The 15,865-nt window shown below is 39.4% G+C and overlaps 1 protein-coding gene across 1 annotated transcript in view; it reads left to right on the forward strand.

The window, feature by feature from the left end:
* Nucleotides 1-4,539: 4,539 nt before the first annotated feature.
* LOC307029699 (putative polypeptide N-acetylgalactosaminyltransferase 8) overlaps nucleotides 4,540-15,865 on the forward strand; it is a gene marked incomplete at both ends in the record, with an annotated part of 20,694 nt that continues 9,368 nt past the window's right edge. The window contains 3 exons of the mRNA XM_079665777.1: nucleotides 4,540-4,671; nucleotides 15,378-15,508; nucleotides 15,672-15,842. Coding sequence (XP_079521903.1) covers nucleotides 4,540-4,671; nucleotides 15,378-15,508; nucleotides 15,672-15,842 — 434 coding nt within the window. The remainder of the gene's footprint in view (nucleotides 4,672-15,377; nucleotides 15,509-15,671; nucleotides 15,843-15,865) is intronic.

A 15,865-nucleotide genomic window follows, 5' to 3' on the forward strand; every position in this document is an offset into this window, starting at 1 on the left:
TTAATATGAGGATGTGCAAAACAGAAAAACGAATTAACCTTTATTAACACATTAAAGAATACTTTAGGTTAAGGTTTTCTTTCAAATAAGAAAAAAGCTTTGGGGGTATCTATCTACAGATAAATATTAAGCCTGACAAAGTACTTAACGTCTAATATATTGCTTTCCTGCAATGTTAACTGTTGAAGCACTTATTTTAACTGATATTGTACACATTAATGATACTCTTATGTATGTAGATAGAATAAGAAATGTGCAGAAAATGACAGTTTAATAGTGGAGGTATAGACACATATTGATAGATGTCTTGTAATGCACTGTTGAGGAACCTGTGACCCAAGTTTTTCATTCATTGCATAACTACACCGTAGTTGTGTATATGATCAATACACCTTAGAAAATCTTGAAATCTTGAAAGGGATGTGCAAAATAGCAATTATATACAGCCTTTAATGAACTATTAGTAGAGAATAACGAGTAATTAATATACTTAATAGAGATCTGCAGATAAATGTTTAGTCTTCTCAAGCACCAACTATCAAATATCTCTCCTGATTGTTGGCACTTGAAAATCACCTTTCCTGAATTTTACTCAGGTGTGACTAAAGTCTGCTTTAAGGGTTGTTTATATTTCACATCATTAATCAGAATCTGCAAAGTAACTAAAATAAATGTAGTGGAGTAAAAATATCAGGTTAACCTCTGAATTGTAGTGGAGTATAATTACAAAGTAACAATGAGCTGTCATGTGGGTATATATTAATGCTGCCCATTATGGATACAAGCGATTTTCACCCATTTAAAATGACATATTTTAAATGTGTATACACCAATGTGTTTCCTATCGCCTAAACCTCCAGAGCTGTACACAGTTTAATACTGTCAACTTCTAATTTGGGGAAAAACGCATTTCCCAGTGGAGACGTGCCATAGAGAACATGTTGCGAAACTCAATAGCCAGCATGTGTAGTTCTCGGGGGGCGTTCGAGTCCAGCTTTGAATAGTCTGCCGTGGTTTCGTTCCATTTCAAAGAGCTTGATGCTCGGCGTAACCTTGGCGCACTGCCACTCCAACATCACGGGGTTTGTCAACGGGACTGTAGTCCCAAACGATAGCTGGGGATTATGGGTAGTGTAGTGTCTTCGGCCATCCTAAATCTCGAAATGTATAGATAGATAGAATAGAATGGTTTTGGATAATAGATGATAGTAAAATCTACGTCACTTTACAGCCCCGCCCACTTTTAGGGAAACCAATGCTGTCATTTGAACGGCGATCAAGCCTGAAGCCACAGAGATCTTCTGTTACTGTCCTTTCTAGAGGAAGTACAGAAACACGTAACTCTGGATTTGTTTTAATGTTTGAGGTGCAATAAACGACACAGCAGCTTTTTGGCATGATAAAACTATTCTTTTCTGCCTCGCTCATGAGAGTAACAGCTGGCGAAATTACAGCCTCGCCTACTGATTTTAATTTAACCATATATCGAGCCCGATTGTCGATTTCAAAGGTGTGCTCTAAAATGATATTTATAAATGACTATTATCATTATTATAAGCAAGACAATAAATGGCAAAGATATGTAGAAAATAAACGTATTTAAGATACGTTAATAACTAACGTAACGTGGGAGAAAATATGTTTCTAGAAGATATGTAGAAAATAAACGTATTTGAGATACGTTCATAACAAACGTAAAGTGGGAGAAAATATGCTTCTTGCTAAACGTAATTCAGAATGCAGTTTAGTTCTGTGGGAACGTAATTTTTAGGAGACAGGGTTGCACTAGGATGTTCATGGTCAAACACACTGGACAACAGGAGGACAAATAGGGTCAGTCAGTGTTAGACAAATGTGCCATGTTATCAATAAACGGATTGCATTTCATAAGCCTAAACCACACTCACCATTAACATGTGTAAGGGATCTATTTATGACATAAATGTGATTTAATTCTGCCTACCATGTCAGCAGTTCATGCTGCCATCACAAACCAAATGCTGGACATATTCATACAATAACTCATTTCTGCTTTACATGCAGAAACCATCCTCGCTGTGGTTGCATGGGTGTGATTGCTGTGGTGTCCTTCATGCCGCTTCAAAGTTTCTTCCAGACAATACAATTAGATTTGACTGATGTAAATCTTTGATGCCTTTGGTTGGTAATGCAGGCATGCACGCAACAGTTACTCTGCTGTGTTAATATCATTTCTAGTGTGTTTTCACTTTTTACTGCACTATACTGAGAAGAAACTGTGTAGGGTCCTATCGATTCAATCTACATCCCTGACAGTGGTCTGTAGCAGTCGTGGGGTATGGTCTGTCATATTTCACAACACTACAAAAACTACATTTGTGTTTTTCCCCTGCACATATAGACTATGTATGCCTCTTGCCCCTTACCTCCTGTGCACCCACCACACAAATGGTATGTACACAAATATTGCCCTCTTCACTTCCTCTCAGCCTCTCTCTGTTTTCACATAGTTCAGTTCTCTATCCTGTGGATCTATGCAGAAGCCCATTCCTTTTTGGTTGTAAATACGTTCCCTAGTATGCTGAACACTGTATGTCTTTGCGTCCAGGTTTCCTTGTGTATTTTTATTTTAGTTCATGTCATGCTGTTTCTTTCTTCTTTCTCTTCTTCTTCTATTTTAATTTTTTACTTTGGAGCGTCTGAAATCATTGATGTTAAAAGAGAATGTGGTGAGGTTTACCCAATAGACTCGTCCTCAGCTTCGCGACCTTATTGTGAAAGGTTGTGGTTCTGTGTGTGTGAAAGATTTATGATTATAGAAATGAAAAAGGTTTAAAGTCATATAGAAGTATCATTGCGATTATGATTATTATGATTACTACTATACTACCAGTATATTGTAATATTATAGATGCTTTAGTTCAAGTAACTTCTTTAATTTTTTTACAAACAACTTTGATGAAATGATTTATAAAAGTCTCACAAGTCATGATCTTTTCAAAAAGTATGAAAACTACTGCTACAATGATTAAAATTGTGTTCTGATGAAAATAAATACAGACATATAATCTGTTCCTCTGTTGTGTTTTTGTAGGATGTGACATGTTTCAATTAAGATGCACAAACAGGCTTTCATAAACTAATAATGCATGGATGAATGTTTGTACCTCAAAGAAACTAGTGCGCAAAAGATGAGGTCTGGGAACAACAGCTGTTATTAGGGTCTGAGACCAGAGGTCGGCGAAGACCATATTGTAATCGACGTAATTGACAACCCTGCCAAAAACCCTCCGAAGGTGGAATGGGCAAACAGTCCCCAACAGTGACTGTATGTTAACGGAAACCTACAGGAAGCTTCCCTGTCAAAATTATCCTGATAATCATAAAAATACGATTTTTTTCCCCAATAAAACTTACATTGACATGTTTTTCTCCTCTTCGTCAGGATGTTACAGGATGAAACGTTTCCATTCCTCCAGCAGACAGTTCTGACAATGAGAGAGTCTTCTGTCTAATGTGCTAAACACATAACATAAACAATTTAAAGTTATTTGTATTTCTGCCGCGCTTTTATTCACACCCTCTTTCTTTAGGTACCTCTTTCTGCAAACCTGAAACCCCCTCCCCCAAGAAACCGGCTGAAGTACGTTTATTTTTTAAAAGTATTAGCTGTATGCGAAATTCTAACGGCAGTAACACTTAACTTTGTGATTGATCAAAAACACTTAAAACCAACAGAAGTTGTTAGAAAAATATCAGTCGTCACCGGCTTGAGCTTCAATAATCAGGAAACATGTATTTATTATCCTACTGTAACTATAATAGTTCAGAATCAGAAACGGGTTATTGTCAGGTTCGCACGTAGCCTACGAGGAATTTGACTAGGTGTCGTGGTGCCTACATAAACAAATAAATGTAAAAAACAACACAGATTTATAAATCTCTATATATTAGGAACACTGTAATAGAAAAATATAGTAAGATAAGAATGGAAGTAGTAATCACGTAAAATAATTTGGTACAACTAGTGTCCCGAATAGTGTCCTTTGCATGCTTATAGAGAGCGTGTATTCAGTCACAAGATGCAGGAATACCTGTTCAAAGCAGTATACAATGTTTAATTTATATCATGGGCGTAGGAACCATCCTGAATGTGGGTGGGACAATTACGCATAATTTTACAACTAAAGACACAGCTACATAAAAAACGCAGCATGTGTACGGCTCATGTGTACGGCTCTGAGAATCTGCCTTGGTACAAAGTAGCAGTGAAAACATGGTACGGAATTTCATTGATTTGGGCATTCTCACAATAAGCAAGTGGAATGGATTTGATAATGGAGCACTGACACGGATTAGACGCCGCGGCAGACAGGAAGAATGAAAAAACATGGATAAAAATCAAAGAAAACGAAATGAAAAAGGTGGGGCCGAGAAGGCAAGAGGGAAAAAAGGTGAAGTCACTCACAGGTGAAGCATATAAATGTCGCAAATTGACAAACCTTTTTGGCAGCAGCGCTGCTACAAGCACTATCAGCAGCAGTTTAGAACAAGTGCAAGATGATGAAGAGAATGATGAGGGCGCGAGTTCAGATATACAGCCAGCCTCCTGCGTTCATGATGAGGGACAGAGTTGAGCTGGTGGAAGAACCATCTCAACTGGCACATACAAGTGCAGGGCAAGAGCAAGAGGTGGGTGAGAATTAACCCTTGAACTCAGTGGCGTTTTCTCCTGGAGGCCAAGGGAAGCCAGGCTTCCCCTGTTTTTTTGGATTGTAGTTATAATTGTAATAAATAAATAAAAACACTTTGTTTAGTTTCGGTAATTATTCTGCCGGCCCATCTCTCCCCCATTCTCATTGAGTATTTTACAAAGAGTGAAACAGCGCCCCTCTAGATGTTATGATGAAACAGTAGATTGCACTCTCTGTTGCGAGAGGAGGCTAGCCGAAATTGGCTTCACTTGGTGAAAATAAATATAGACATTTTTATTCATTGGGATAAACCTGATAAAATAATAAAATTGAGGGATTGACCAATCAGATGAGGCTCACGTCATGCCTCACAATCCAATCAAATCGCATCAACTTCAGTTCGTACTGTAACTGTCATCACTTCCCTTAAAAAGTAGCAAGCAACTGAATCAAGTGCAATTTTGGAGGGTGGAGATTTGGAGTATTTCATCAAAAATAATTTTACTAAACTTCCACACAGCAGCAACTAATGAAATCTGATGAAAGACCAATGCCCAAACTGGAGCTGTGTACAGAGAGGAAAAAAGGAGCGAATGGGACATAAAGCTTTAAATAATAAACAGCAGATTTCTAACATTTGACATTTCATGTGGCCCCTGTGGCCATGTACAGGCCCGGGTCCAGAACAAAATGACTCAGGGTGCATCTGAGATTACAGGGGGCGCAGCAGTAGGTTTACATGAGCAATAGTGGCCGGCAACAGCAATGAAAAATAGCATTGATGGTCCCCAATGAACAGATTATGGCATTTGTTTTGTTTTGAAACCAACCAAGTGAGAACATTTAAAGTGTGTGTGAAATATTTCATATCCAAAGTGGACTGTGGCAAAGATAAGCACAAAAGCTTCAAAACTGTAGGCTACTGATAAAACAAATGAGAAGATATTGTAAATCAAGGCAAATATTATTTGAACCATGCTCATGGTTTGAAATGACAAAAATTGAAAAGCAAAAGTATTATTAAAACCATGTAAATCATCACTTTGGGCCTTTCTCACTTCGGTTAAATGGATTCCTTGCGCCCCTCACTTGCGTCGTTTCCCTGTGACTAGTCCCTCCCACCAGGGAAGCATGGAGGGACGCAAGGAAACCACGAGAAGCAGGGAAATTAGTTTTAAGAGCAATGGGACATCCTTTCCTCCGCAGCGTCACGTGAAGCGACGTCCGTTTGTGATGACGCTGCACAGCTGATCATCTGACAGCAGCCAGCTCCCTGTTATTTCCACACACACCCTCGCCTCTGTACACATTTACTGACACAAACATTTGTATCATCTGTTGTAGGCCCAAATAAATAAAATAAAATAAGAAATCATTCTCAAAAAATATAAACGCCATTCTTAAAATGTATAAACGAACATTAGTTGGATTAATATTGATTGCACAATAGAAATACAATAATTGAGAGAAGAAAAAGAGATATGTATCTATCAAAACCCAGTTAGATTACCATTCATTGGATTGCACACTTTGTTTGTTTGTTTGGATATGTAGCAAATTAACATTTTAATAGCATTTAATGACTGACTGAATGGAAATGACAACAAATGAAAATGTAAAATGAAAAAAGCGATCATGAAAAAGTTTCCAAAAAATGAATAAAATGATTTTTGACCACTTTGTTGTTCAGATAGGCCTATATAACATATTTGTAACTAAATGATACATTAATTGACACAAAAGACAGTATAAACTGAGGAGTGACTCCCGTGAGGTTCATGTATTTTCTTCACTCCGCTGGGAAACTGCTCTCATGTCAAGAAGCATCACGTCAGTGCATGCACTGCATCGTCCAATCAGTGAGCGATACACAGTAAGGGGAGGGGCGAGTGTCTAAGGATTTCATGGGAGGATGGTCTGGTGGTTCCTCGATTATAGCTCCTCCATTATCGCTCCTCGCTCCTCCGACAAAAATAAGGCCATTGGGACACTACTCAAGATGGCGCAGACAAATCAACTTCCTGTGAGACCGAGACTGAGGAGCGAGGAAATGAAAAATAAGAGAAGTGAGAAAGGCCCTATGTGTCACGATATTCATGTTATGTCACGTTTTTACGTCTAGGTTTGGGTGTTTTGCTGTTCTCCCTGTCATGTTTTCCTCCTGGTTTATTGTCTGGTCCTTTTCCCTGTGTTTTTCCTCCTGTCGTTAGTTTCCCTGGTGTGTCTGATTGTGTTCACCTGTGGCCCTTGTGTTTCTCCTCCCCTGCCCGGCTGTTTCTCATATCTTGTGATTACCCCTCCCTGTATTTACTGTAGTCTTGTCTCTTTCTGTGTCGGTTCATTGTTTGTCTTTCCCTTCATTTCACGCTCCATGAAGTTTGAACTCCTTGAAGTTTTGGTCCTGGATTAATTACTCGTGCTCCCCTGTTTTTGGTAATGCTACTTCGTCTCTTGTTTTATTTTGTCATCGGCTTTTTTTTGTAAATTAAAGCTCGCTTTTTGTTAATACTGCTCTTGGTTCCTACCTTTTCCACAAACTGTAACACTTTGGTCCCATCATATACTCTGGGAAGATAATATTTACTGTGCTTGAAAACTGGTATCACATCATCATGTGAGGTTGACTTTGTGACCTGGAGAACCTTTCAGCTGCAACATTAGCTTGTTGATAAGCACAATTTGTCTCTGGTGTCGGAATGTCTCGCTATGTTAGTACATTCTTAAAAAACAAAACACCATTTACTTTCGGGTTAAAATGGGTTGTAACTGTGTTACTGAGCATTGTAACGGGTAATATATTACCCACATTTCATTAGTAATCCGTTACATTACTTTGTTACAGGAAAAAGTAATATATTACTGTAACTCCGTTACTTTTGTAAAGCGTTAAACCCAACACTGTTCAAAAGAGGCAACAACCGGAAGACAGAGAAGAAGAACAGACTGCGTGATCTAAACAAACAACAAATAGCGTGTGCGTTCCATTTTCACTCTCGTCCATTGAAAACATGTTTTGTGCGGTACTGGAGCTATCAGCCATTGGAGTGTTGCTTGTGGAAGACATTCTCAAGCAACCGTTTAGTTTCTCATGCACTGATTCGCTAGCTGAACAGCCAATCGGAGTTATTTCTTTGTCCGACTGCCTGTGGCCAACGCACAGCCATGAAAGGCCAAATAAGGCGTGTCACGGCCGACTGTGCGGGACATACCAAATTGAGTGTGGGCGACGAACGAAAATGGCCGATTTCGGCCTGGTGTGTCAGGGCCTTAATGGTAACGTGTGTGTGTATGTGGAAATCCCCCTTCGATTCTATTGGCTCTAACGGTTCAAAAGAGATGTCAATCATCAAAATCGACCAATGGGTTCCAGAGAAACTGCAAATACACCCATTTCCACCCAAATGACCCGAGGTGTTTTTTTGTTGTTGCTAAAACTCTCTAAAAAGGTCAAATGTCACTTGTTTTGCATCAATATTGATACAGGGTATTATTATATGTTATATTTTGGATTCCTAAAGCTTTTAGTCTACTATCCCATCATTCAAGGGTGGTTTTCATTATAAGTAGTGGTTTATTTTTGGAAGGAGACTATAATTAACATTTGTGTTGATTTGTGAACATCTTTGAACATTCGTTCAATCTGAATTTACTTTAAAATAAAAAACATCTATATTGATTCTGACTTTTCTCAATCCAACTCACAGGTTTATCATTGCTTTGAGAAAAAAGATTATTAATTTACCCCTTTTAGAAGGGAAGTTATTGTCATTTGTTCTGGGAATTTCATTTTCGAGCCTGAGACCTGAAAAACAGGCTTGGGGATTAACAGGTTAAGTGAGAAGTAAAGAAAAGCTGTGCTATGAAAGTTAGCTTTTGCTACCTTTAGATCCATAACAATGCAACCAGCCTAATAGCAGGGACAGTTAGCTACATAGCTAGCAGTGAGTGAGCGTTCAGACACCGGCGCACAAACTCAAACTGACTTGTGTGCCTGACTCTACCAACAGGCTTTCATGATTCTGTTTAGATATGCAAGTATAAACCATGATAGCTTATTTTATTAAACCGCTAATTTTATATGAAAATCAATGGAGGCTGAGTTAACTTTGTAGGAAAACCTACCGTCCATGACTGCCCCTGAGCTGTGTTTTATTTGTTAACCTAAATTAACATATTTTTCATTTCCTAAAACATTTATTTTCCTGTCATATTAACAGTGTGGATGTTTGAGACAGCGTGGTGTAGGCCTACAGAGGTCTTATCCCGTTTGCCCACTTCCTCTGAGGGGACAGCACGGAGGGGGGGGGGGGGGGGGGGGGGGGGGGGGGGGCATGAAGAACGACCTGCACCAGCTTCATCCACGCTGGGCGTTGCTGTTATCACTTGCTCAGTGTCATTTCATTTGACCAAATGTCTTTACATATACATTTAATAGATTTTATAATTATCCACCTTTTTAGTTTATGTCCTTTTATTTAAAACATTATTTGAGACTTAATCTTCTGGTAATGCTAAATGTATTTCAAGGAGAGACTTCATTTTGTACAAGAACATTTATTGACACATGTCACGTGATAAATGTTAAGTCTTTGGCGATTAGACCCCGATCCTGAAATCGTATATATAAAGGGGGAAATGCAGCCGTGAGCATATAGGGAACCCCCGGGGGTCTGGACACTGGTGATGATGCTGAAGATCTGGATTTGATGAGGAGATGGGATGAAGAGGAGGTGTGATGAGGTTTTTGGATTAACTCTCCTGGCACTGGGTATGATGAAAGGAGGTGGATGGGGCGGAGGCGGGCGGCAGCATGACAACCTGAAATCACAGCTGACTGCAGGAGAGAGGAGAACCATTTAAAAGTTTGGCTGCAGCACGGTGATTGGCTGCTGGAGAATGAAGTGAATGTAATAGGTTAAAGAGAACGCCCGTGATGAGCTGATTATAAGCAGCTGCGGACTGAATGTATACCAGTCTTCCTGAAAAAATGTACGCTAAGCTTCATATAATTTTCTCACAGGATATAGAATGAGACAACACAGTTTGTATCCATGTATGAATGCTTCAGCTCTTCAGACCAACATAGTAAGCTGTGAGCAGTGGCGGCTGGAGGAAATATTTTTGGTGCGGCTATGGAAATGGTGACAAAACCATAGGGCATTTAAAATCAGGAGACTAAATACGAACATTGTGTGTGTGTGTGTGTGTGTGTGTGTGTGTGTGTGTGTGTGTGTGTGTGTGTCATACTTGCCAACCCTCCCGATTTTCGCGGGACACTCCCGCATTTCTCCCGATTTCTGACAAAATCAGATTTACTCACGACTGCTTCCACTCGGACTTTAATACAGCTACACCATTGTTTGGTTTCCATGGTAGCGCGTCTCTTTAGCAGCGCGCGCAGCTCAAAGTCTGAGAGGGTGAGGAAGATGAAAACTGAACAAGAATCGACAACTCGACCCTCTGATCACTCCTTTCCTGTAAAATACAGGTCCAGCCCACACATATGCTCCATGGTGCCACAGGCATTGCCCTTACAACTACAATAAGCATGCAAATGTTAATCTACAGCTCCGGCGATCCACTAGCACCGGAGTCTACACCTGCAGACGTAGCCATCCCCTTCTGTAGCGTCACCTTGGATACGAGTCTAAACAGTAGCGTGGGGTGGGGAAAAAATTAAGGGAAGCCAATAATACGTCCTTTCTTTTGGGGTGGGAGGGGGTGTGGTGGTCAATGTAATAACGTAACCAGATGAGTGATTACAGCGTCCGGTATCATTTTACACCCATTTCTATCATACAGATGCAGGACTTACACACGCCTGTTATCTGACCGACAGGTCCGCACGCACTCTCCAGCCGAAACTCTAATAAGCATTCATTCACAAACTAAATCAGGAGACCTTTAACGTTTTACGTCCGGTTCGCTCCTTTGTTCCTCGCTGTACACAGCTCCAGTTTGGGCATTGGCCTGTCATCAGATTGTATTTGTTTTTGTTTCTGCTGCAGCGGAAGTTTAGTACAATTATTTTTGATTAAATACTCCAAATCTCCACCCACCATAATTGCACTTGCTTCAGTTGCTTGCTACTTTCTGACGGCGGTGAGAGTGGTGCAGTGACGCTATCTATCTTCTATCTATTAGATTTATGATTCGAAAATTATAAAAGTAGGGTAGACATGTGGATATTATCCGACTGAACAAAACGTCCATTTACCTAACAGGTTCGTTTTCCACTGACCTTTTTTCGAGCTATTTTCCAAAATCCTATAGAGAAATCCCATTGCTTTTTTGTCGAGGGAAACCGAGCACAGCTTACTTCCGCTTTTTGGGACGCATCACTGCACCACTAAGTTGATGCGATTTGATTGGATTGTGAGGCAAGGGAAGCCAGCCGCCTCTGGCTTCCCTTGGCATGGCCCTGACCAATCACAGGTTGGCAGGGGCATGACGTGAGCCTCATCTGATTGGTCAATCCCTCCATTTTTTTTCACAAAGGGAAGCCAATTTCGGCTGGCCTCCTCTCGCAACAGAGAGTGCAATCTACTGTTTCACCATAACATCTAGAGGGGCGCTGTTTCATTCTTTGTAAAATACTCAATGAGAATGGGGGAGAGACGGGCCGGCAGCAACACACAACGAAGAATTTTCGAAACTAAACGAAGTGTTTTTATTAATTCATTAAAATTATAACTACAATCCGAAAAAAACAAAAATTTGGAAATATATTTTTTTATTTATTTTTAATTTTGAATGACAATCAAACATGTGGGAAGAGGGGGGGCGGCACCCCTAGCGCCCCTATGGGCCGGCCGCCACTGGCTGTGAGCATGTTCCTAATTGTGTTGGTATGCAACCTAGGTCTGGTCTGTTTAATAAAGCAAGTCTGCCACTTTTATATTGTAGAATTTGTTAAATTAAAACAGTCTTTAATTGTTTGTGCTAAACATAGAAATATATGCTTTTGAAATGTAACATGTCTTTGAAAAAAATAACAGTATACAGTTTATATTGTGTATCTCCTTTAGCTTGAAAATACATATGTGTTTTTTTAATCTGTAAAATAAATAAATAGACAGACACTTTATCAATCCCAAATTGGGAAATTATTTTATAATAATAATAATAATAATAATAATAATAATAATAATAATAATAATGCACAGCAAATTATAAGATAAGTCCGATATTTTCATGAAAACTCCCCAGGAGGAGAAACCAACACAAACGTGGCCGAGTGGACTCCGGAGTTTGCTGCATGAATTGCACTGTATGATCTGTGGTGTAGTGGGCTGTCACTCAAAAACTGAGTAGCCAATGGGGACGCACCCCTGAAAGTCCCGTCCACCTGGGACGTTTGTGTCAAAATCCAAAACAAAAAATGAGGGAGCGCAAACAAATTATTTGTTTGCAACTTAGTTTTATTTTTTTAAATGAAATACAATTTTCTTGACTCGGTTTTTTCTCTCTCTTAAACTCTTAGTTTTGCTTGATTCTGAGAAAGTGTTGCTTTATCTTTATGAAACAAAACTAATCCCATACAACTCGTCACAGATGTAACCTTGCTTTGAGAAAAAAGATTATTAATTTACTGCGTGCTCGCCAGCAATGGAGGATATTCCAATTCATACCTGTGGACTCCTCTGTCCTTGCACTCTCAGTCCCGCTATCAGTATGAGAGTAGCAGGAATAAAGCAACCAGTCCTCATATTTATGATCATTGGGCTCATCTTCTACGTGCACCGTGTGTATGTAAAGAGTGGATATGATGAGGATACAGCGGGGTCCAAAAAAAAGGTTGAACACCCTCGGGTGATCAAGAGTCTATCTGACCTGGAGACAAGCGTCAGCCACCTCTGTGAGTCAAGGAAATTATTTTTTTTGTCTAAGTTCATGTTACTCACATTTTATGTTTTTTTTTAATCAGTCCGTTACAAATTAAGATGGGGAAATTGTAAGGAAGTTATGTTTAATTGGAACTTAACTTATAGACATGATGCGCTTTTATTTTCATGTTTGCATGCTCATTTCATTCAAATATATCTGTGATTATATATGGATTAACATAAAAGGGCGCGAGAAAATGGCAACTTTTTAAAAAGGTAAAACTAAAATAGGAAACAAGAGTGAAATAAAATTAGCAAACATTTATTAATGGGTATATCCATTTTAATTGATTAATATTAATGTGTTGCTTACTGAAGTTTAAAGTACATTGTGTGCTATTGCTTAATAGACACAGTACATTCTAAACTGAACAAAACCTGCAGTAAGTAATTAACATAACGCAAAATGGCATTAATCCTTTGTTTAAACCAACCTCCAAATGTAATTTCTTTAACTATCCCTGGCCGCATTGGTCACGAAAATTAACTTGTAAAGATATTTTTTCCAGTTTGTGGATTATTTTTCTCCAACTATCATTTACAACAGCAATTGTTTTCTTACAATATAATTCTAAGTGCTTGTCAGGGGTCAGCAATACATTTCAACCTACCTAAAATGTGCTGTTTTGCCCATATCTGAGCTTATTTTGTGTCACTATTGGGTGTCAAAAATGGCTTAAAATGTGCCAAATCTCAATAAATTTGAATATCATGGAAAAGTTGATTCATTTCAGTAATTCTATTAAAAAAAGTGAAAGACATATAATATATATAGATTAATTTCACACAAAGTGAATTATTTCAAGTGTTTATATGTTTTAATCTAGATGATTAAGTTTTACAGCTAATGAGAACCCAAAATTCAGTATCTCAGAAAATTAGAATTTTTAAAAAATGTAAATATTTTACACTCACAGTGTCACACACTCATCAGCTAATTGACTCAGAACACCTGCAAAGCTTTCCTGAGCCTTCAAATGATCTCTCATGGCTGATGAATCTGGATCGACTTTCAGACGCTGCAGAGAGTTTTGACGGAGTTAACGCAGCAGTGAGTTACCTGTTTCACACACACCTGCATTGCACATTACAGTTTTTCTCGATTGCTAACACACTTTTTTTTTTTAATTGCTCAGTTTCTCAGAACACTAAACACAATTCACAAAACCACACACCAAAAGTGCAAAACACCTCATTTCTACTGCTAAATGAAATGCCATGTTGATTTGCAAATTGTGTGAAAAGCTGGAAACGTGTTTAGAGTTTTGGAGATTTGAGCCGATGCTTTGCTCTTTGAGTGTCAGTTAAAATAGTTATGTTTTATGTTGAATTTTAGTGTGTTAGCCATCAAGAAAAACTGTAATAACACCCTGTTCTCTGACATTTTTCTCTGTACTGTGTCATGCTGGGCGGACCTGTTCTACCGGCAGAATGCGTTTATATTATGAATTAAGTTCCTCCGGCACAAATAAGCGCCATGGAATGCTCCTTAAGATGGCGCACAAAAAACAATTTCTGTTGAGAGCGAGGATCAAGGAGCGAGGAAATTACAAATAAGAGACTGGGCATGTACCCCGTGCATCAAAAGCCACCATGCACAGATGTATCCAGGACATGGGCTACAAGTGTTGCATTCCTCATGTCAAGCCACTCCTGAACGCCAGAAGCGTCCTACCTGGGCTAAGGAGAAAAGGAACTGGTCTGTTGCTCAGTGGTCCAAAGTCCTCTTTTCAGATGAAAGTACATTTTTGCATTTCATTTGGAAACAAAGGTCCCAGAGTCTGGAGGAAGAGTGGAGAGGCACATAATCAAAGATGCTTGAAGTGTGAAGTTTCCACAGTCAGTGATGATTTGGGGAGCCATGTCATCTGCTGGTGTTGGTCCACTGTGTTTTATCAAGTCCAAAGTCAACGCAGCCGTCTACCAGGACATTTCAATGCACTTCATGCTGCCTTCTTCGGAAAGCTTTAGGGAGATTCTGAATTCATTCTTGGCATCTGCCCACACTGCCAAAAGTACCAAAACCTGGTTGAATAACCATGGAATGACTGTGCTTCATTGGCCAGCAAACTCGCCTGACCTGAACCCCATAGAGAATCTATGGGGTATTGTCAAGAGGAAGATGAGAGGCATCAGACCCAACAACGCAGACTGAAGGCCGCTATTGAAGCAACCGTGCTTCCATCACACCTCAGCAGTGCCACAGGCTGATCGCCTGAAAATGACTGCATGGATGCAGTAATTTGTGCATAATGAGTCTCAACCAAGCACTCGGAGTTAAAACATGACCATACTTTTCAGAAAGCCGACATTTCTGTATTTAAAATCCTTTTTGTATTGGTCTTATGTAATATTCACCTTTTCTGAGATACAGAATTTGGGGTTCCAAGCTGTTAGCATTAAGATTAAAACAAATGAACACTTGAAATAATTCACTTTGTGTGAAATGAATCTATATATTATATGAGTTTAACTTTTTTAATAGAATTACTGAAGTTAATCAACTCTTCCACGATATTCTGATTTATTGAGATGGACCTGTATTATCATGGTTCATAGAACAAAGTATTCTCATTTAGCATTTTGCTTGTTTTGTCAAGACAACCTACTCAAAGCTTTTGAGCAGAAGCAGGACACCATGCAAAAATTGCTCGAAGAGGACGTAGAGCGAAGGAGATAAGCTGCAGAGGTCATACAGCCACCAGTCTAAAAACTCCCAGTGCAGAAACAGGAACCTAAAGCAAAGATCGAGGAAAAACAGGAGGCCCCTGTAAAGAAAAAGTCAAATAAACTCTTCCCTGACTCCCCCCTGTTCAAGGAGTGGTGTGGGAATCTGTCTGAGGATGAGCAAAGAGAGGCACAGAGTTTGTTTGATAATTACGGCTACAACGTGTTTCTGAGCAATCGCCTTCCTCTAGATCGTGCTATTGCAGATACCAGGGATAAAAGGTACGCATTGATATCTCCTATGAAGCCATAACTACTGTGTCACTTTGTACACAAAGAAGAGTTTGCTGATAATCCTTCACCTTTTTGTTACCATGAGGTCTGTTTGGATTAAACATTTACACAGCTTGTTAAAAAGACAAGGGTACCTTGTGTTTCTGAACAGGTGTCTTGAAAAGACTTACCCAAAGGATCTGCCAAGCATTGGGGTGGTGTTGATCTACCTTAATGAGGGCCTTTCGATCCTCAAAAGAGCCCTGCGCAGCATCATCGACCGCACCCCTAAAAACCTGCTGAAGGAGATTATTTTGGTGGATGATAATAGCTCGAATGGTGTGTATGTTTCAAGCGAATCAGAAT

This window comes from Notothenia rossii (assembly GCF_949606895.1).
Source record: "Notothenia rossii genome assembly, chromosome: 2".
Taxonomy (NCBI): Eukaryota; Metazoa; Chordata; class Actinopteri; order Perciformes; family Nototheniidae; genus Notothenia; species Notothenia rossii.